We start from the raw sequence: 23899 nt of genomic DNA on the forward strand, positions 1-23899 counted from the left end.
AATAGAATAGGGAATTTATTTTCAAAACTCCATTGATCCCTTTTTCAGGTGAGTAGACATTTTACATGGAAGGGACACCAGTGAAAGAACCTCATATCCACACATTTTCCCTCCTTTAAATCTTGCATGACATGCCTTACCTCTTGTGTTGCTTAAGAACAGTAAGGTGTATAGGAAGCACTGAAGACTGACTTTTGCCACTTAGTGAAATGCTCCAAAACTTGCATGACTTTTCAGAACGTTCAGCACGTTTCCATGACTCTCATACCCATGTGTGATGCATTGAGACAACCTTTGACATATGCTGTGTATTCCCTCATAGACATTTGTTATAATAACGATCTCTCCTTGAAAACTGCTCCTTAATTGATCATTTTTTTAGAGTAGGCCTAGCATCATAAGCTGCAGTAACATTCATTGAAGTAATCAATTGCATGGTAGTAGTCTTTATTGTTCAGCAATGATCGAAGGCCATATTTAGGACCTCTATCCTGTGATGTCCAGGTCTTCATTACTTGGTGTGCTTTATTTAATCTTACTAGGTTGTAATGACTTGCTTATGGCTTGTCAATGGCTCATTGTCATTGGTCTTAATTTCTAGTTTAGCAGACATTTGGATGTCAGAAAGACTAGTTGGTTTGTTTCTCTTTGAGGAGCACATGTCCTTTACGATTTGCCTGTGACCGACTGCTCTGGAACGTGATGACGTTCTTATTATTTACTCTGCTCTTCTTGTTTAGTATTTTGTGTTTTTTAGTTTTAATTTAATTGACTGTCTTTTCTGTTACCAGTCGTAAACCCACAGAATGGCTTGTGTGGTTTAATCTAAAAACCTTTTGGAGTCGACAGTAATAATCTGACCAGTTAAAATAGTCTGCAGCATCATGACTCGCATGTGCCACATTTGAGATGGTCATTCGCGTTTACTTTATTTTCCGTGACTGAATTAGAAACTCAATGACTGCAACCGGCCCACTTAGTCAGGGATGGGCCAGGCATTAGGTGCCTTCGTGCAGGCCCCCCGTTAATGGGTGCAGCCATTTTACCTCTCCTCATTGCATGCCTTGCGAATGAGTACTGTCATAACGTTAGCATGCTCATTAGTTTCCATGGTAATTCAAGGCTGTTGGCTGTAAAATGTGCTTGTTTTTTTATTATAACTATTGCATGTTGCTTGCTTGTTATGTGCATGTAACACAGTTCACTTCCATGTTCCACATCTCTCCTTCAGGTAACCGACGAGGTGTTTCCTGATGAGCTTGATACTAATGAGGTATTTACAGCTACAGATCCTGCAAAATGGGGTTGTTCTCAATACGGGGGTGGAGGGGAAGGACATTAGGAGTCTGCTATGCCTGATCACATTCAATAATTGGTTAAAAGATAAAGGTTGGACCACCTTGAATAGAAGTGTTTGATCAGTCTTCAGTTATCGCCATGCTTCACTTAAAACTTTGAATCAAGTGATTGTTTCAAATGGATCGCAAAACGTTTTCTTTGAAATATAAACAAATGCTTAAAAAGATAGCAGGAAGAGTCCTTGAGCAGGAGTTGCCAGGTCTACTAACTTAAATATTATGCACTGAGCAGAAAGCAGCAAGAATAGTTCAGGCATGAGTTTGTGTAACTGCTGGTGGAATACTCTCATGGCCCTATTATCCCAGCCCTTCCCAAAAGAATGTGTTTGTTAAATCACTAAAAAAAAATGCAGCTTTGAAATTAGGGGATTTCTAAAGCTAAGTATTTGAAATGATTGTTTTACAATTGAGCATTATTGTGTTTTTTAGAATACTCTGGAACAATGAAATTGACTATGAATTTATCAAAAGAAAACGTTATTTAATGAAGTCTGTGGAGCGTGTCATCTCCTGCCATGCAAGCCACATGGTTTTCACTCTCCCTGTAGCAGAGCCACAGTGCTTTTCACTCTTCTTGAATCGCTCTGTGTAATTAAACCACACTCCTTACTATTTCTGAGCATGTAAATCATTGTAACCCTCCATGCTGTCTGCCTCTCTGATCTTGTAGATTTCAGTGGGGCCTTGAGCATTACCAACCTCAGTGGCCACTTTCTCCAATGCAGTTGCTTTGGCTGCTCAAGGATTCACTACGGATTAGTGGGGTTTCTGACTTCCAGCCCCACGGTCTTATGTCATTCAGTGGTATTCCATTCATCACAAGTCTAAACGGTCGGATGGCTAAGGATCACAGTTTTTTTTACCCAAGACCTTGGCACTGCGATATTGTGTATTATAAACTCTTTTAACCCCTGACTAACTTTGATTCATCCTAGACACCTGTACATCTTATGACCCATTTTCATTACGTGCTTTTTGTGGTGGCCTGCTAACTGCATAGGAGTGAACCTGTTTGTTTATATGGCGCTCCATACTGCGCAAAATGCCTTTTACATAGTAAACCTGACCCCCACCATCACTCCTGTCAATGAGGTGAGACTGAAATGTTTTATCTTCGTATTTTGTGCGCGTGCATTCGTGTGTGCATGCACATTAGGCCGTTTCAATGACTAAGCACTATGTTGAAAATTGTTATGTAATCAATTGCAAATGAATGATTCTATTTTAGGAGGAGAATGAACACGGGAAGGGGAAGGACTTTGTCAGCCTTGGGCTTAAAGATGGACACCTGGTCTTCAGGTAGGAAAATGGGGCCAAGGTAAATGAGGGTCAGTTATCTGGTGGAGCGTAGTGGGGGAGACTATTTATGGGAGCGGGTTTATTTTCTACAGAACCATCATCTACTGCTTCTTTTCTCCAGCACTTGAACAAACCTGCTCTCTGCTTCATACATGTATCTTCCTTCCATATACCCATGTCACCTTATACATTGCAATTAAAAGCAAAAGGGGCTTGCGATTGCTGCAAAATGTAACTAAATTTGCAAACCCAGACCTATTGACTTTGTTGGTGATTGTTATAATAGTATTCATATTGTTTGGGGAACACAGTAATGGTTTACACATATATATATAATATGGCTCCCAATCCATCATGATTTCATGGTTTAACCACACAAACGATGACGGGCATAGACATGTGTAATAATAAGAACGATCACAACAAAAATATCAAAAGCCATTTATTGCAGCATAAGAATGGAAAGCACATCTATGAACCAAGCAGAATGGAAAAAAGCTGTTAAAAGCAACGGTAGCAACTCTTTACACTTGCTTCTGCAAGATGGCTACAGCTATAACTGAACTTCCACCGTCCTGCACCATGGAGTAGCAGATATACATCAGGGCCCCTCTATTATGTAACTTCAAGTTATGTCATTTCTAGTGCTCTGGCAGAGAGCTAAAGCTACCTCTCCCTAGCCAGATCTATAAATAAAATTGAGGGTAAAAATAGTCCCAACAAAATAGACACAAAGAGCACGTAGAAGACTGCCCCCCTTCTCTCACACAAGTGCACACAAATGTGGGTCAGTAGTTCCAGAAGAGCACAGACGTAGGAAGGAAATCTAGTATTACTCTTTCATATTAAGGTAAAAGGGAATGGCTTGATTTGCTTGTATTACAAGCTGCAAAGGTACGATTACAAGTTTAAATATTTTAGAGTTAAATATTTAATTTAAAAATATCATCAATGGGAATTACTTGTTTACTTCCTAAATAATCTTGTTACTCCCAGCCTAAAAAATAGAGAGTAATACACTGTGTCAATCTTATCTGTAGCCCTGAATGTGAGGTCTTAAACACTAAGCACTGCAGCAGTAATTTGGTCTTTTTACAGTTTCTTTAGTCAGTCTGCAACTGTATTACTGGCAAAATGTGCTATAGTTTACCTAGCAAAGAAATATTCTTTCTGTGCCCACTGCTAATATCAAAACGGATTGGAAAGTAGGGCTGCTGTATGGCAAGGAGTAGAGTCCCAATGCAGTGATTTGGTGTTACGTTACTGGGATGTATACCATACCATACCATGCTTCCATTTGCATATTCAAAAGGTGCTCAGGCCGAAATGAAAGTGACCAGTGGGTTAGGTTAGCGGGTAAAGAGGAAAAATGCAAGATAGCTTTGCTGCTGTGTTTTGTCTACAAAATAGCATACCATGTACATGCAATCCGTCCATTCCAACGGTATACCACTGTGGAGATGTATTCCCAAGTAAAGAGTCATGAGTCCTCTATCAGTATTTCACAGATGGCACAAAAATCACTCCAAGTTGCAGAGATGGATCAAGGGTTCTTTTTTGAAATGTAATTGTGCTATGGTTTGAAAATCAAACCTTTCATAATAAAAACAAAGTTAAACAATAGGAAGAATATGTTTAATAAATATAATAGTTTAAAAAGTTACAAAAATACAAGAGACGCCATCAAGTTAAAGTATAAACAGCACATATAAAGTGACAAATGCAAATCTACATATATATGTATTGAAGCACACTTGCTTAACCCCACAATAATCTTTTTCTGTTAAAAGTCAGGAAGGGACAGAGGCATTTCTCTCGTCCCAGAAGGGGCAGAGGGGCTTCTAGAGGCCAGCAAAAAGCAGCAGCAGTGGCACTGCCCTGTAAGCCACTTTGATTTCCCCTCCTATGACTCTCAAAGTTTGGTGGACGGTTGGCAGAACATTGGCCCCAGTGGAAGATTACCTCTGATGCCTGGGCCCTTTAGCTAGATTGGTGGGGTTATTGTCAGCCCTTCTTTGGGAAACCATCGGACAAAACCCCACCGCCTCCAATCCAACCGGGACGGGAGCTGCAGGAAAAACTGCAAGCCCTGTTTTCGAAAGGTGCTGTGGAAGAGATACCACCCGATCAGAGATGGTCGGGTTGGTATTCCCAGTGCCCAAGAAAGGAGGTGGTCCCTGTCCCCTACTGGACCTCAGGGCCTTGAAGAAGTTTCTCATAAAAGACTAATTCTCGATGGTGACGTTGAGAGAAATTCTCCACACTCTTCAACTTAAGGACTGGCTGGTGTCAATAAATCTGCAGGACGCTTATTTCAATATGCCGATACATTGAAAGCACAGGAATTTCCGAAGGTTCCTCATGGGGACAAGCACCATCAGTTCAAAGTGCTTCCTTTTGAGTTGACGTCTGCTCCAAGGGTCTTCACCAAGCACACTGCGGTTGTCGCCGCTCACCTCAGGAGATCCAGGGTCTATGTATTTCCATACCTGGACGAATGGCTGATCCGAGGGAAGTCGGCGGGGCAGGTCTTGTCTCATCTGGAGGACACTTGTCTTCTACTGCACAGGCTGGGCTTCTCCCTGAACTTGAAGTCCCATGTGATGCCACTCCGAAGGCTCTAATTCATCGGAGCAGTCCTAGACAACCAGGTGGGGAAGGCCTTCCCTCCTGAGGAGGGTACGGCGTCCTTTTTTCACGTGGATTTTTACTGTGAAAAACCCATCAAATTTTCTGGAAAAAGGGGGATTTGGGGGGCACCCCCTCAAAATAATAATAAAAAAAAATTCGATTCGTTTTTTGAGAAAAGAAATCACGGTAAAAAACCCCACGAAAAAACATCCCGCGATGAAATGACATGGAACCCTGAGGAGATAGTTGGCAGCATAGCACAGACGGTACACTTGTTCCAGAATCAGGACACCTTTATTGTGCATTTGTAAGGTGTTTGACATCAGGAAAATTGTGTTTCAAAGTGCCCACAGGGCAAAGGGAAAAGGGGAAAACAGCAAGACATAGAATATGCAAAATACAGAAATGGAGTGGTCCTACTAGTCCTTGTGAACATTTGGATTGTGCAAGTGCAGAGAAGAGAGGGACAGAGGGAAGGGGGTACGTGCTAGAGAGTCTACAGAAAGGTGAAGTGCCAGGTAGACAGTTGCAAGGCAACAGGTAAGTGCAAGAACCATTTGCGGTAGGCCACAGGTAAGTGCCAGGCAGTGACCGCTAGATGGGAGAGGGGTCACCAGCACCTACAATAAGTGCAGGCCTGTGGGCCAAGTGTGCCCGAAGGCAAGGGCATGGGGTGGGCGGGTGCTGTGGGTGATCTGCATAAGGCCAGGACTCCGAAGGACACATAAGGACACATAAGGACCCAGGGCCACCAATCACACCTACTGTGGGGATTAGAACAGGAGGGAGGGAAAGAGGGAAGGAGAAGGAAAATCCTGAGGTGGTTGCGGAACTTGAGGAGATCCGGCTCAAGATTGAAAGAAAGGGCAGGCTGTTCCAGAGGAGGGAGCCAGCCAGGGAAAGGCCACCTGTTCTCTGCTTAGAGAAGCGCTTGACAGAGAGTTGGAGTCAGATGATCGGAGTCATCTGGAAGGAGAGTATTCAGTAAGAGCAAGTTGCTGACAGCATGGTCCCTGGCCCCAGACAGCCTTATGGATGATGCAGAGGGATTTACATTTTATCCTTGCAGCATTCAGGAGCCAGTGGAGAGATTTTAGGGCTGGAGAGATAAGGTCCCTGGGCTTAAGGCCAAGGATAAGTCTTGCAACCCTGTTCTGGATTAGCTGGAGGGGGCAGATAGAAGGGGAGGGTAGATTAAGGAAGAGGATGTTGCAGTAGTCCAGCCTGAAGAGTATCAGAGTCCTGGACACATTGAGCTTCTGGGGGAAAGTGAGGAAAGGGAGGATGTGTGGCTGAGCAGCCAGGCTTCTCAAGAGGGGTCAATGTGAGCAGTAATGTTGTAACAGTTTCACAGTGACAGTTATTCAAATAAACACTTATATTCAAGGTTTCTTGATTAAACAATTATCCATTTATTTAAGAGTTATATAAGCCTTCTTCAGAAGGGAGCAAAACATGTAACAATTATAATACACTTCAAACCACACTCTGCTTCTCTAAATCAGATGATACCCATTGGGGATGGCACATAGACACTTCCCACACCCTCAGGTGACTTAAATAGCTAGGACACTGTGGGCATTGATTTATCACTGGTACATTTAGAGCAATACTGAGTTTGGGGTGCAAAGGATAGAATAGAGGAATAAAACAATGGTTAACAAATAATTCATAAACTGGTAAGTACTTTTTAAAACTTTCCAATGAAAAGTAAATTAACCCTTTCCTGGGGGAAAGGCAAATGCACAAAGTCAGAGGCAGAAGACTCTCTCGGGGATCCAGGACAGTCAATGTTAGTTGAACAAAGTCTAGGCGAGCTGAAGATCTTCCTTGCAGGTAAGTAAAAGTCTTGCACAATGTTTTTAAAAAGTTTTGTAGAAATAAGATTCACTTGAAGGGCCACGAGCTGGGAGGTTTGAGGGACAAACCTGCAAGCAACTCTGCAATGGCAACCAAGACAAGTCTCAACTCGGAGCAAGTTAGGCTACACAGCAAGAGGTAAGTCCTCTTCGGTTTACAGTACCTTTGGTTAGAAGAAATAGTTCCAGCTGTTTTCTATTCTGTGTGGCTCTGCAGAGCCTGCTGTTCATGGGCCTCATTCTTGGGGCCAAGAGGGAGGACTTCTGGGGGAGTCCTGCAACACAATGGAAAAGTCAGCGACAGCAAAGGTCAAACCTCAATTCAGCTGCACTTTGCGGTTTCAGCTCCTCGAGTCTACAGCAAATAGCAACGCTGCGGTTCTTGGATACCACTTCGGACTTTGCTCGCATATGGGGTCCAGCACTCTATTTAGGTTGCTCAGGCTTTGTCAGTCCTGCTTCAGGGAAGTCCGGCGGATCTACCTGGTGCTCGGGTCAGACTTAAAGGGATTCCCTCGATCTGGTGTTGCTCTCCCTGGCACTTCAGTTCCAGCAGCAGTGGAAGTACAGCTGGCTTCGAGTGGATGTCCAGGCAAGTTCACTTTGGGGTTGATTAGTCCCACCAACCCAAAGGGAGATGTCCTCCTCGCAGAGCTTCTCTAGTCAAAACTAATTCGGAGCTTCAGCACGGCTTCACCGGGCAAACCAACGGTCCAGGAGTTGCAGCAGGTATTTTTTCCAAGTTCTTCGGATTCCTTCGTTCTGTTGGTCGACTCTGCCTTCCAAGCCAAAATGCCTCGCAATTTATGCAGGTTTCTCCCATTCATTCCAGCCTAGCTGTCAATAACACAACAGGGTGGCTGTCCTCCAAGGACAGCCAGCCGGCCAATCACCTTTGAGTGCATTCCTAGGAGATTAAGCACAGGTCGTTTCGGGCACCTCCCTCACTTCCTGCCCCTGCCAGACATACAGGAGCCAGAGGCGGGCTTCACTTGTGAATCCCACCAAAGACAAAAAAAACAAAGGGACCAAACCTGGTTTGGCACGCAGAGTAAATCTCAAGAAGGACCTTTCCAGCAAGAAATTGTGAAAAAACAAGCCCGGGCCTTTTTGACAAAATGGGCACCCATGGGTGAGTTAATGCAGCTGCGAACGCAGCACGCAGTAAAAACACAAAATGGTAGTGAAAGGTAAACCACTGCCACCAGCCATTAATTGTAGAAAGGGTAACATAAAAATGTTACATGAGAAACTAAACAAAGGGGATACTAAGTAACCCCTCCAGCACCCTATGGTAAGATAGTATGTGTTGGGTCTAGAAAGTTACAAAATGTAAGTAAAGTCATTTTCACTTCACTGCTCTTGGAAACAGTAGTTTCACCAAGAGAATGTATTTAAACCTTTGGGCAATCTAAGCGACTTCCCTGTGCCACTGCACTGAAGGTGCTATGTGTCACAATGTAAAGATGATGCCTAAGGAGTTTGTCAGACTCCAAAGTCAAAATCACAGAAAAAATACATGAGTGGGGAAAAAGGTCTCACTCTCTCCAGGTTATAAAATAAAAGTCCTAAGGTCAAGAAAAAGAGCTGGGGGTCTCTAAGGTAGAAGGGAATTAGCACATTTCAGAGAATTCTCCGTAACAGATGTCAACGGTACATGAGCGTGTCGATGCTGATAAGTGGGAGCGAGGGAAACTCCTCCTACTGTGGTACCTGCCTTGACTCCAGTTGGGAGGAAAGCCAAGCGGTTTATCTTATCACAGCCAGTGTGGCAAGGGAAGAGCCGATAAGATCCGGGCTGTGGTGAATGAAATACTCAGTATCAATTTGAACCAAGTTCAAAGAAATGTAAAGTGTTGAGGGGAGACCAGCTGCAGAGGTAACTGGCACCACGTGGGTGCTAACTTGAAAGACTTTGGTCGATCCCTGTCTGAGTGAAACTGCAGTTACCAGAAGGCCGTAGGAGAGCCACCCAGTTAGATCAAAGTGGTCCTACAGGAGGTCAACTAAAATCCCCGTACAGTTGAAATCATTTGGCCCAAGAACTGTGAGAAAGCAAGGGAAGTGAATCCTGCAAGCATTTGTTAATGTGAAGTTGGCAAGAGTGAACCCGACCGAGGGATGCTGACGAGAAGGGGGTAAGCCGAAAGTGCCATGAAAGTGTGTTGACACAGTGAACCCGACCGAGGAATGGCCACTGTTTAAACAGACATTAAGATTTGCGAAGGAAGAAAAAGCCATGGTGAACTTGGTGGAGGGAGGCTGAGAGTAAAGAAGGGTCAGCGCCTAGAAGAAAGGGAATCGGGGAGGAAGAATCTTCACCCTAAGTGAAACCAGGAAACAAGCCTGCATTTGTTGAAGAAACGTTTTGTTTTGTTGCTTGAACATGTCCGGCCCTCGAAGGCAAGACTTTCAAGAGAAACGAGACTTAGCCATCGAGGCTCCTGATAAACTGGAACAGAACTGTCGACTCGTGTGTGTGCTGTGCTCCAAGATCCCACCTTGCCCCATGCTCAAAATGTGGTGAAGGGAGAACCAAGCTCCGGCATCCTAACATATTATTTGAGAACACTTCTTTCTTTTCTTGAAATTCATCCCACACCCTTTTTTTCGTACTAGTTGTAAGGTTTGGAAATATGCTGGTTAGTATAGACCCTTTTTATTTGACACAATGCCACTAGGACCGTCTTTTCATTTGATGGTCGACGCTTCCCCCATCTTAGATTTAGGTTTAGATTAGGGGTGTTTTTCGAACCGGCATACAGTTTAATAAACACCATTTAACTGTGATCACTTGTGTCTGTCTTTACTGTTGCAACCATGAGTTCCTTACATACCCCTGCAGTGCTTCACTGCAAGGTGATGTGTGCAGCATAAAAACAAGGAATCTCGCTAAAGGAGACAGGGTCGGAATTCACTGGTTGCATTAGGGACTGACCAGTGCTACCAAAAGTGATGAGTTAAGCAACGGAAGTACAGCGAAAATGTTTTACTTGCCTCCAAAAGTCAGGACAGGAATCAAAACATAGCAAAAGGTTGAGGGGGTTGAGTGACTTGATGTCAATGTAGGGAAAACAACAAAAAGAAAAAGTTTTCGAACACCAGTTCTTCATAGTGCGGCTTGACAGGGTCTTCCAGTGTCACCCACAGCATTTTTTAACCCATCTTTCTCCATGGACTCCGGTTGCAGCCCCTGCTACAGAACCCGACAAAGTGACCTAAACTAAAACCCAGCACCTAAGCAGACTTGCTTACTATAAGTTCCCTTACCACACAATGTATTGGGGCTTCACGCCACCTCTGTCTCTCCCAAGGACATTTGGTCATCTGATCTGGGTTAAGATCTCATCTTTCAGGGTCCTCAATCCTAGCCTGGTTGAAAGTTGCCTCCTATCTAGCTCCCCTGGGACTCGGGTAATACCTACCTGTATTTTCTGTATGACCAGCAGCTGTGTCTGAAGTTTACTTTGGGATTTGGTACCGGCTAGAAAGCGGTTCTGCACTCTGATGGGACTGTTACAAAGATCTTGCAGCAGGACAGCACATGCACTTCAGGACTGCAGCCACAGCAGGTCCCATGACCAGAGACTCCAAAGACAAGGCAGAGACTGGCAGCAGCGCATATCTCGATCAGGGGTGGAAGGTGAGACACATGCTGGTGAAGAAGATCCAGTTCCAGGAAGAGTCCTTTTCATACAGGAGAGCAGCTACAGCAGGTGTTTTGGGGGGGAGAGGGGGTCGAGGGGTTGGGGGGGCGTTGTTCGAAGCTGGACAACCTACAGTCTGAAGCTCCAATTCAGGATGGTGACCAATCCATGGGAAAGGCTTTGTTCGAAGCTGGACCAGGACACTTTGGATGGCAGGCGTCTCATGCAGGGATCAGGACTGATTAGTCCCACTAGTCCAAGGGTCGAAGTGCTGACATGGGTCTTCTTGAAATGTTGCAAGAGAGGCAGAGCTTTACCGGGACTTGGCTTTGGCAATGCTATTCATCCTTAGCAGCAGCCTACTGGGTCTTCAGCATCGTGCTTCTCTACAGATGGGTCTTGGATCCAGTTGACAATATGATGTGTATTTCTGCAGGACCCCTTCTCATATCCTAAAATTCGAGGTGGGGTTACCCAAACTCTTCAAGGAAGGATCTGCATTATTCAAATTGAGCAGGCCTGTCCAATCATGGACAGCCTGTGGCCTCACATCTACCCTACAACAGACATCCCCTGGTTAAAATGTGGATTCAGAGAAGGCAGTTCCATCCCGTGTATCCAGCCAGATTACACATACTTTCAGTTTTGTAGAGAATGCAAACTACATTCTGCCAAAGTGAATGCCTTAGCAGTTCCTGTTCTAAGAAGACCATGAAAAAGATGGCAAAAGAACAGGGTGAAAACTACATGGCACTGCCATTTTAAGTATATTGTACTGAAAATGGCAATATGCTGTAAATAGAAGCATGCACACGAATATGACTGGAAAGAAAATGGTAGAACTTACTCTCCTACCACCAGCCCATCCTGAAGGTAACAAAATGTTTCTACTGAAAAAGAAAATGGCTACGTAGTGCCCCTTCAGGACTTTCCTGTAAGGTGATGTGTGCTAAATAAAACAATAGAGAAATCTCACACAGGGGACAGAGTCCCCCTGCACTGGTAACTAGATGGGTTGACCAGTGCTCCCAAAATGGGTGAGTTGAGCAAGGTTAGTAAAGCAAAAGGACTTACCTCAAAAAGTCAGTCGGGGTTTCTAGATATACCAAATAGCGGGGCATTCCATTAAGGTCACTAGAAGGAGAGTTGCAAAAAGAACAATATTTCCTAACGGTGGGCACGACTATGGCACTGCGTTATTGAAGTGATGGTTGTGTGTGGATAGAAGCGACATGTACTACTGGGAAAACGTTCTGTGGTTTAGGTTGCTATTGCAGGAGTATTCATACATTGTGGAATGTGAGGTAACTCATGGCTGCAGCAACAATAAAATAGAGTACAGGCTTGTCTTTGTGGTGCAATTGCAGCCAATAGGTGCAACGCATATGCTCAGCACAATCTGCAATATTCTGTGACTTTGAGCTGCATGTGGTTTCCATGTCAGTATATTGTTGGTGCACATGGAAAGACTGATGGGAATGTTGCCACTGGTACCTGAGGAGGAGGAGGGCTCATTAGCTAGGAAATTCCTGAATTCATTTAAGGTGACAAAAACTCAGTCGTTCAGAACATGTAAGTGCAAGTGGTGTTACCGGTCTTTTGAACAAGAATTGTAGTGTGTGGCTGATGGAATAATTGAAACACAAATTATATCCTACTGCTAGACATTAATTTGGTGTCGCAGCAATCCCTCCGAATGAAATGTTAGTGAGAGATTGGAAAAGCATTTGAGATGGGCTCATTTGCTGTGCTTGTTTAAATTGTAAAATAATGAAATAGAAGGGGTTACTGAAAAGACAAAATAAATAGTTCATAGTGACCCATGTGCTCTTTAGATTCCTTATCCTAGGTAATAAAACGTTAAAGTAGACAATCATTTTAAGTCATATAGTATTTTCACTGGTGAAGAGATTCTATAGAAGGTTAAGTGTAAAAGCGTAGAATATGCTACTCCATCAAAGGACTAATTTTGGGATGTGTTTAATAAAATATTACCAACCTTCTTCGTAATGTAAGGGGTTCATTGTCATATGATTGGGATTTATGGTTCTGTCCTTACTCAATGTGATCACTTGAGGCTTTGACAGGTTAACTTTAAATATCCAGGATCATCAATAAATGTTAAGTAGTGCATGCCGATATTCCTTTTTTTTTGTTTTTTACTAACTCCTACCATAACAGGTGCTTCTCTAATCTAACTTTTACATCTTGACAGTTACCAGCTGGGCAGTGGCGAAGCCAACATCATGTCAGAGGACCCGGTGAACGATGGGGAATGGCACAGGGTGACAGCCATAAGGTAAGGCATAACAAGCTTGTTCTGTTGGAAGACATGGCATTGAACTTATGTCCTCAAGACCTGCAGGCCACTGGTTTAGAGAGACTGACTTCTGAGACTAATGCGGAAGGTAGAACATGGAAAAGTAGAACACTTTAAGAAGAGACTTGAGAGATATCAGACTCAAGGTTCCTGCACTACATCTGTTTCTGCATGGTTTGTTCTGCGTCTTGCCTCCAGTAGTGCCTATTTGAGACAATTTTGTTCCCCAGTGTGAATGTTTGGACTAGTTCTCATTCTTTGCTAGGTCTCCCTTTGTCACTGAGCCACAATATTTATGTATTTCCTTGTAGAGCCCGTTCTTGGCCTTTACTGTTAGTTTTCAGTAGTTATTACATACTTGAAACTGAATTGACTTCACATCTACCACGACTTTCAACAATGTGCATCAAATCCTGGGTGTGGTTTTGCTCCGTTTTCTGTTGTGTGACATGAACTTGGCAATCCCAAGACTTTCCATGTTCCCCTAGGTCTTTACTTAAACTGCAGTTGCTGGGGAACCGCAAAGGGGCCTTTCACCTAGGTCTGCCTTGTCTTTAAATGTAGCTGGTAGGCCAGCTATACCATCTTAACTTTGCCTTCCTTTCATCACAAGGGTCCATCTAGTTTGCCTACCTGTCTCATCTCAAATTTCACATGAGCAGTTTTATTAATGCTCATCCTTCAATTTAATTAAAGTGATGGGAAAACATCTATCCCCCACTACCCATTGTTAGTCTGCCCTCTGTGAGTACGTCATTATACTGCAAAGCTTGTTGATGGACCGTTTGTTGTTTCCTTTCACCCACATTTACAACATCTTATTGGACATCTTTGCATTAAACACTGGTACATCTATCACCACCCCCGCCTTTTAGAGCCGAAACATGCATGAAAAAAGCTTTTAAAGAGAGCTATTGCACATGTGCAGCTGCAGATTCAAACCCTCAAAGGACTTTTAGCTCCCGGAACCTTTGTCATTCTCTTCTGCTGCTCTCACGTTAACCTTGGCCATTTTATGTGGTAAGGTCTAAAAATGACAGCCAATTACAGTGCCTTCCCCTGATGAGCCTATTAGCATCTCCTACCACGCTATCTGCTTGTCCAGCATTAGTAAGAACTCTCTTCTGTATTGTCACCGCTACATAAGAAGACAGATTCCTTTACTGCATAGGGAAGAGGTTTCATCACAACATCCCGCTCCATCTACTTACTTCGGAATAATGCAGACACCATTCAGTCATAGTGCAATGATAACATGTGGGTAAGCCTGATAGATTTGATCAGTATCATCCTCATGAGATGAGGAAAGATTTTCAAGTCATCAGTTAAATAAAGAAGAGACCATTCTGCCCATTGCGTTCTGCCTTGGGGGCATGCGTCTTCCAAGTAAGAAGTAAAGATCGTATAAAACAGGAAAAGGTCTCTGCTAACTCCCCATCCAAGACCTTTCCTTTCTAAGTCTGAATCTAATGCTATGGCGATCCTAGTGCATGTAGCAGACCTATTTCTATAGTATAGTAGTATAGTATAAAACACACAAGTGCAAATAGGCAAGAAAATGCTATAACATGTGTATTGATCAAACGCATTTTCGGGCTGAAAGTCCTTTGTCAGAATCAGAGTGGACTTTTATATTATGCCCTCCTCTTTTTTACTCTTGTTACGATTGCACCGATGAAACTATTTCCAAATAAACCTATTAAGACAATGTCTTTAACATGGAATACTATAGAACAAGGTTCATCCGAGATGTGAGGCAAACGACTGAAAAGAACCCCGAGGTCTGGAAACTGCAGAACTCTCCCTACCAATGTGAAATATCTGTGTTGCCAATATGAGAGCTTAATTTTTACCACCAAGGAAGTTTTCTACGCAACGTGCATCAATGTTGCACACAATTAAATTAGAAACTGTATCTGTGAGCTACGTAAGAAGACCATAAAAAATGATTTCCATATAGTTATTCAGAAGAACTGATGACTACTCTCATGTAGTACAGACCAGCAGGTTCTCAAAACGGCCTCTGCCCAGCAAGGCTAGTTAAAGACGTCCCTATACTATCCAGTGACCTGATTTACATTAATGCCTCAATATCCTTAGGCATTATAACATGTGGTTGCCCCACATCTCAAGAAAATGGCTTCTGGATCCCGCAAACTATTGCCTAATGTCTAAGCTAGATTTCTTTGAGAAATTGATTGAGCATGTCGTAAATAAAACAACTTCAGCCATCACAGAATTACAGAACCTCTACACTTTTAGAGCCAAATCATGCATGGCTTAGACCGGGTTGCGACATTGAATCAGTAGTGTATTGTTTGAGGAGCGTGTCTGACATTGGCAGTGCTGCAGCACTAATAGTATTGGATCTGCCGGCACCATTTAAGACTCTTGACCACACATTCATATTGACCATCCCCACAAAACTGAGCATGGCAAAAAATCTTTTCTGAATAATAGAAAGCAAACCATGGTTTTACCTTGCTACGAGTCAGGCAACAAGGTCTTATTAATTCATGGGCGCAACTCCAGAACAACTATGGTCTGGCCCCGAAAGCTCCAGTCTAAAGAGTGAAACAAATGCCCATGTTTTAAACTGAATTTCCCCAAAATAAATCTTTGTAACGGTAGCAAAAATGAACCGGGCAGCCAGTTGTTATCCTGCATCGTATCGCAAGGCTTTATGATTTCACTGCTGTTTTTTAATCTTCAGCTCCTGTTTCTTGCAAGCCTCATCTGCTCATGTGTTCCGACTTGCGACATATATGCAGATGATGCCCAGCAGATCTTTCCTCTGCTGGGGAACATGCTTTTCCTTCTCCGCTCATGCATGCACAAGAGTTTAGCGTGGCTACATAAACCTAGTTTGATGTTTAACCCCTCAAATACTAATCTGGTTGGTCCACAACCTGTTACTGTTAGCTAATACCCCACCACACAAGCTTGTAATCTGTTATTCTTGATTCATAGTTCTCCTTCTGTTCACAGATGAACAATGGAACTAAATCCTGCATATATCATCTTTCTATTTTGCAGCAACTTAAGAACTCCTTCTATACTATGGCAAAAACAGAATAACACTTCATGTCTTTGCAGCCATTAGGCTTGTTGTGATTCTCTTGACCTAGGACTATGAAAAAAACAAATTGCTTTGCAGGACATTGAAAATAGTTCTGCCTGTCTTATCTTCCCACTAAAAAGAGAGATCATATTTTAGAACCTGTGAAGGGCTTTCATTTGCTCCATGTGGCAATGTGCATTGGATCTTAAGCAATGAGCTTGGCACATTGGGCATTCTATGGCCCGGCCCACAATTCTTGCAAGCCAAGTTTTCTTACTATGTTCATAAATGCCATCTTCGCTCCTCAGATTAAAGAATCTGTTACCTGTTTGCATTGACAATGCATGAGAGGAAAACACTTACATTTTCTGGTTGCAAAGCTTTGGCGTTTCCTACTGTTAGAGCTTGCATACACTGAAGCCCATCTGCGCTCTTCAGAAGTCCCTGAAAGCAGAGATATTTGCTTCATAATCTTTTTTTCAATAATTTCTGATTAGACCATTTTTCATAAGTAGCAAGATGCCTTTGGGATTTTACTATATAAATATATTAAATATAAAATGTAACAAATGTTATCACTGTGCCCATAACCATGAATTTGAGGATAGGCGTGCATGGAGAGGACTAGCTGTACTATTCTTTTGTCTATAAGGAGGCCAATTTGTAGTAAGGAAGTGTTGTTGGTCTCTAGATAATGACCAAATGTAAGTCAAGGCCTCAGACAGCAGTTCATTAACATCTTTAGAACAACACCTCCTGCCATACCCTTACATGGACAGTCCTTAGTAGCATTCTTAGATAGACCTACAAAGGGATTGTATTGATTCACTTCACAAATATTGAGAACTGTCAAGACATGTCATTCTGCGGCATGAAAAGGAAGGAATAAAAGGTTTTAAGATGCTTGTCCTCCATTTCTAGTGCTGCTAAAAAACAAGCAACACAATTGGTCTCTATATAATAGTGAGGAGGCACATTGGCCCTGGGAGGTAGGTGTGACATTTCAGGCCATGCCCTGTAATCCATTCCTGATTTCTATTGTCCCAAACATTTTTACCTGCCCCTTTCTCTACCACCTGCCTGCTCTTTTCGCTCCTTCTCCACCCACTTCTCCTGGGTAACTGGGACCCATGCTAAGGACTGCCAACCCCTCCTACTTCCCCGTAGACTTGTGTTCACCGCTGTCAATGAGTTTGAATCTCTTACCTGCTAACTCTCCAACTTCTCTTTCCCTTGGAGTCTTTCCAGTCTTCAAGATGGCACCCAACCCCCCCAATTCTAAAGACTCCCTCAACATACCACAGTAACGATGCCAACTATCGCGCTGTATGGCCCCACTATTCTAAAATTCTCGAACAACTAGTCTTTAAAAGGATCTCCTCCTGCCTGGACTCTTAATGACCACAACCCTTTCCAAATTGAATTCTGCAGCCATTGTTGTACAAATTCAGCCTTCATCAATTTCAGTAACTTTCTGAACATGGCTCAACACTGCAAACTCTTGTCTGTTCTAATACTACTGGACCGCTCACCCATTTCTGATACAGTGGACCCCTCCACTTTTGTTCTGAGCCATGTCAGCTTGGGAATCAAGTCATTGATCTTGAATGCGATGCATCATACCCTTTCTCATCAGTCCATCTCATGGAATAGGGGCACCAATATTCTTATCGCTCTCCTTGTTGGCATACCCGCAAGGGTCCGTCCTTTGCCCCTTAATAGTCACCATTTACACCCATTTCCTTGGTCAACTGATCTCCTTCTTTGGGTTGCACGCCCGACCCCTCTGCACACATATCTGCTAGTATCTCTATAGTCAGTGACACGATGGCCTTTTGCTTTCTCATTTTAAACTTTTTAGAACAGATATACCATCCTGCTTTCAATGTGTGCGCTCTCTCCTTCCATCACCCATCTCTTTTCCACCTGACTTATTTTCACCACTCCTCTAAGCAATGGAAACTCTGGGTCATTTTTTAACAACAACATTAACCTTCAACACGTTATTCTTTCTGCATTGACTGTGGACAGCATTAACCTGCTTAATATCAGGAAAATCTGTCCTCACAATTCCACCAAAACCCTCCCATAATGACCTTAGTACTCCGCTGCCTTGACTATTGTGCTAGTCTTCTCTTTAGTCTCCCCCTTTACTCCATTTCTCTGCTCTACAAAGTACTCCACTGGGCCCCCTAAGCCTACTACAATCTTCCCTGCTCCTCTCCCACCTTGTAATACAGCCTCCATGCTTTTTGCGAAAAGCTGGTCCCTTTACAAATTGTTGCTGCTCCTCTCCAATCCATGCACAAGCTTGCACACCCGTCTACCCATGTTTTATGTTCAGTGGTATTTATATGCGCGCATACAATTAAAGTACCATGCAGAATAAACTGCATCTGGGCGCAGATGAATTTCAAAATGGAACAATTATCATGTGTTTTGCTAGTGTTTGTGTAAAGTAATTATCCAGATTATGAAAAAAGAAAGGTTTTCAGTTGTTTGCAGAAAACCATTAGAGAATTCAAGGATTAAAGAGAGAGGAGAAGATTATTCCATGACCTTGAACCTAATACTGAAAAGCGACAGTCAACTCTTGTTGAACAGCAACTTTTGGGAACCATGAGCAGATGGGCAATTGATGATCTAAGTGATCAGGGAGGCGAGTAGGGTTCCATTCTCTGGGCAAGATAAGGTTGAGCAAGTCTGTGAATTTACTTAAAGACAAAGCATAGGATCTTAAATAAAATTTGTGAGTGCAATGGAAGCCAATGAAGAATGTGCTTTGACAGGGTAATTAAAGAGTCCTTTGGTAGTTTCAAAGTGAGTCGAACTGCAGCATTTTGGGCAATTTGAAGACAGCAAATCAAGTATTCGGGCAGACCAGCATAAAGGGCATTCACATAGTCTAGTTTAGAATGGGCCAGTGTACCGACTACAACGGCATGGCCAGTGGTTAGGAGATGGGGAACAACATGCTTGAATAGAAGAATATTAAAAAGAACTTGTTTCCAACCATCATTAATTTGGTTGGATAGGGCCAGCACTGAGTCCAATATGACCCCAAGATTTTTTAGCTACCAGTATCTTCTACTACTCTTCTCTGTGCACCCTCCTCTCTAGTATACTCCCTAATCTTGCTGCCCTCTGAACAACCTCCCTTCTGACCCCCATGACACTGCATCTCCTTTCTGCCCCATTTTAAAAAAAAAAGCTACTATCCACTCCTTGACTCTTTCCCAAGCCTCCACCTCCTTAACCATTAAGGAACATCTTTTACTTTCTCTCATCACCCCCACCTTCCCTTCCCTGCACCCATCTCCACTGTACATATTACCATGTATATAGCCAGTCCCCTCAGACTAGCGTCTTTGACCTGTCCCCAGTTTCTGTACCATTTGTTCCCCAATATCCACCGGTCAGTTTCTCCCCACCTTTTTCTCTTAACATATGATATCTGATTTAGGATTGCACCATTGACTGCTCTTCCATTTTTGGGTCAAGCCCCCTGTACTCTCAATATAAAAACAAATTCTTATTTGCATGTGGTGCATTACAAATAACTATACATAAAATATGACAGTCCGACTGTTGGATCATGAGGCAAGATAGGTCTTTCAATGGTCAGGCAAAGGTTTAAGCATCCTCTCCATGTACTCCCCAGTGTCCCCTACTCTTTTTAGAAGATAGGTTAACACAATACTTCCTCAAGCTGAAGGCACTGTTAGAATTGGAGGGCCCTAGAATGAGTTCCCTTGCAGTAGTGGATTTAGGAATATTATTTCAGTTTTGTTTTGCCATAGAAAAGCAGAGAGGAGACTCTCACGTTCTTGGGCCTACAGTGTTTTTATTTTCCTTCCAAAGAAGTTGTTCAAGATGGTGACTGAAACACTTCTATATATGGCAACGCGGTTTTGTGCAAATCTGAAAGATACACACCAACACATAGTTATCTCGAAGCCTTGCAGGAAATTTCTGAGATGTGTTGGCGGGAGATTTCCCTTATGCCACAAAGCTGTACAAATGGCTTCCACACTGAGCCCCATCTGTTTACCAAGATGAAACCTCTGGATGTCAAAGGGTTAACATATACCCCTTTCTGGACACCTGGCTAGGCAGGCACTATTGTTTAATCCAGACCTATTTGTTCACTTCCGAAATTCCACATAAAGCGTGAGCTCGGACTACAAAAATGGGGCAAGCCTGGGCTTCAAGGAGAAATGCAGGCTCTTGAGAAAACATTGAACTACTTATAGGGTCTGTAATTTCACAACTTTGTGTTGCTTCAGTTACATTTGGCCTCTCTCTAGACTCTGTACGAGGGCAGAGAGAATTATTTGTGGCGGGTACCCATTTTCCCCATCCATTCTACCTGAGAGAGTTCACTGCATCTCTCAGAATTCCCAAATTATCCAACAACTCTAATTATGCGCTTGCTATTGATGTGTTCAGCATGCAGGCCACTAATGCAATTCAAGCAGTGTCAATTCAACCATCCATCCTCCCAAGGCAGTTACATTGACTACCTTTGGGTAATGTAACTTGTATTATTTACAATATCACAAAATGGAAAAGAGACCTGTGTGAAGAAAGTGCCATATAAAATAATGTATTAATCCTAGTACATTTAGTGTCTTCAACATTTGCCTCCATGGGTTTCTTTGGGATTCATGACCACTATACCCTAAGGACTGGATCCTTCCAGTTTTTTCCATATTCCCTTTCAGGCACATGTCCTAGTCTAAGTCAACAATAGCACTTTGTTGTATTTGAATAAACTGCAAGGCATCCATCTCAACACTTCAACTCGACAGTGGTTATATCGATATAGACACTTCAAAATCAAATGCTGGTCCTTATGAAGGACACCCAGGCGGATCGTCTAAGCAGACTAACCTAGTCCTCCAATGGGTGGGAGCTCATTAATTCTGTGATCACCTACTTTTGAAGAGCCAGAGTGATCCCCATGTGGGTCTATTCTTGCCCAGTCAGAATTCCAAGCGTCCTCTGTTAACTTGCTGTTTGGATACTACTCCTCTGGACTGGAAGGGGAAAAGCCTATACACATTTACTCCATCTTATTGCCAGTTGTGGAGGTGATCTGGATATATTATGGTAACACATCATTCTCCAGGTCACTAATTAGCTGAATTGTTTCATTCTTAGATGTGCAGGTTCTTGCTTGTTGTTCTTTATAATTTCCAAGGCTATTGTATCCAAGCAGAGGAAGCTGGTTTCTAACTCCTCAGTCACCAATCTTATCTTCCTGGTTACTAAAATTCTAGTACGCATATGCCATCCAGGTCTTTTCAACATGAAAATCTACTATAACAGCAACTAGCTCATGTTCCACCACTGGATCTTCTATAAGCAAGCACATAAAGCACTGACAGCCTTCAGCTGTGCCTGCTTGGCTGCTAGGACACCTGGTGAGTTTATTCATGCATTGTGCAGCTCCTCTGTCTCTCTCCTCCTGCCCCCACCACTCACATGGTGCTCTATATCTCCCCTATCTATTCTAACTGCTACTCTACCACCTATCCTATCTCTCACGAAGTCTGGAAGAAAAAAGCTTTAAAAAGCTCTCCTGTCCTCTAAATCGGGCTGACCTATTGCTGACACTTACGTCAATGCTACTTGCAGGCAACCTGTTACTAACATCCTCTTTTCTTTCCCCTGCCCGGACCTATGGGCTCCCCACTTGGTCTTCATTCTGTCGTTGTGGCTCTTCATGATCTATCTCGCCCCTCTTGCTCACCAGATCTCCTCCTTCTTTCCAGTGTTATGCTGATAACACACAGCTTTCACAAACTTCCCTCTACTACCTCCTCTCTCATCCATGATTGTCTGACTGCCATCCAGAATGGTGTGCAACTAACAAGCTCAGTCTTAATGCCAGTAAGACGGAGATCCTTCTCACTGGGTCTCCTGTGCCCCGTTTCCCTACTATGCTCTGGCCACCCTCCTTGGGCTCTCTACCCTCACAATCCTGAGAGACCAAAAACATTGGGGTCATCTTCGACTGTGCTCTCTCCTTCACGGATCCTGCCAAGAAGGCCCACTTCCAGCTTCAACTCCTTGGAGGCATTCTCCCTTTCCTCACCTTTCCCCAGAAACTCAGTCTCCAGAGCTCAGATCCTCTCTAGGCTGGACTACTGCAACCGCCTCTTCCTCAATCTCCCCCTTTCCTCCCTACACCCCTTCAGCTAATCCAGAATAGGGCTGCAAGACGTATCCTTGGCCTCAAGCCCAGGGACTGTATCTCTAGAATCTCTCCACTGGCTCCCAGTGGCAGCGAGGATCAAATTCAAGTACCTCTGCATCATCTACGAGGCTGTCTGGGGCCTGGGACCACGCTATCTCCAATTTCATCTCCCTAAATACTTCCCTGCTAGAGCCCTCTGTTCCTCTAACTCCAACTCTCTGCTTGTCAAACGCTTCTATAAGCAGAGAGTGGGGGGCAGGTCTCTCTCTTGGGTTGTTGCCTTTTTTTTTGGAACAGCCTTCCTGCCCCTCGCAGACTTGAGCCGGACCTTCTTAAGTAAACTCTGCTTTTCTCTACCTCTTTCCCTTCCCTGCTAATCACCCTTCTGCCGCTGAGATTGGTGGCCTGGTCTTTCATGAATCTCACAGGTTACCAGGCCCTCTACCTAGTCGACACCAGCAGCCGCCCGACCCCCTTAGCACTGCCCTTGAGTGCCCCTTGTGTCTCAGCTGTGCATCCCACCCTTGTGATTCCTCTGCCCCAGCACTTAGCCAGTGGCCTCCTCCTTTGGCTCCCCTTGACACTTCCCTCCCAGGCTCACACCAGCACTTGTCCATACCTTGGTCCCCCCCTCCCTATCTCCTGCACTTCTCCAGCATTGGATCTTTCATGGATTCACATGCTGTGAATATTTCCCGTTGTCAGGTTGGGAAACCTCGGTAACTTTAATATAGTGGTTTTCCTATGGAAAAACTTAGACACCTTGAGTGTCCTATCAACGTCTTTATGGGCGATTTAGGCAGCAGCAATGGGATGTGCAGTATATAGCCCCACCCCCACTGCCTCCCTTCAGATTTCAACCATCTCCCAAACTGTTGGGATCACCTCATGTTCTCTCCAGAAAATGTGTTCTTCTTTCTGTGCAGCCTTCACGGCTCCAGTGTTTCTTTCGGTACTTCTAGGTCCCGTCATGTCATCTGTGGGTCTGAAGAAGTCATTATTTCAGCCGTGTGAGACCTGCGGCCTCAGGAATATGTATGAAGGGGATGCCCATGCAGACTGCTTGTACTGCTTGTACCGCAATCACTCCGCCGAGAACTGACATCTGTCGGCGTTCTCCAAGAACACCCTCGAGGACCGTAACAGGAGATTGATTTGCTGGCGGGGGGCCTATACGGATTCGGAGGTAGGCTCTTCCTGCGGGGCCGGTCCTCTACTCTTTCGGCCAAGAAGTCGCCAGCACTCCAGAGGGCGCAGTCAGCGGAGCTGATGCCTAAGAACCAGCGTGCCAGTGAGGCCAATCCAGTGTCTGAGTTGGGAAAAGGCTGAGACACTTCAGGGGCTTGACCGGTGTCGAGTAGTGCAGGGTCAGGCCCCCCCCTCAAGGCAAGTCTGCGCCATGGGCAGATAAGCCAAGGGACTTTGGTTCAGGGCCGTACAAACCTGCAGAGCCGTCTCAGAAGGCCTTTGCATCGGACAAGGAGAAATCCAGGTCTCATTCATCGTCCTCGTCGACGAAGAA

The 23899-nt window shown here is 43.9% G+C and overlaps 1 protein-coding gene across 7 annotated transcripts in view; it reads left to right on the forward strand.

The window, feature by feature from the left end:
- The window catches only part of HSPG2 (heparan sulfate proteoglycan 2), a 1237996-nt gene that overhangs the window by 1199538 nt on the left and 14559 nt on the right, over positions 1 to 23899 (forward strand). For 5 of the 7 annotated variants that reach the window (XM_069610942.1, XM_069610946.1, XM_069610944.1 and 2 more), the window contains 3 exons: positions 1232 to 1273; positions 2587 to 2657; positions 13010 to 13093. In XM_069610942.1, the coding sequence (XP_069467043.1) occupies positions 1232 to 1273; positions 2587 to 2657; positions 13010 to 13093 (197 nt within the window). The remainder of the gene's footprint in view (positions 1 to 1231; positions 1274 to 2586; positions 2658 to 13009; positions 13094 to 23899) is intronic. The other 2 variants (XM_069610943.1, XM_069610948.1) reach the window with 1 other exon arrangement.

This window comes from Ambystoma mexicanum, chromosome 8 (assembly GCF_040938575.1).
Source record: "Ambystoma mexicanum isolate Mex_15411 chromosome 8, UKY_AmexF1_1, whole genome shotgun sequence".
Taxonomy (NCBI): Eukaryota; Metazoa; Chordata; class Amphibia; order Caudata; family Ambystomatidae; genus Ambystoma; species Ambystoma mexicanum.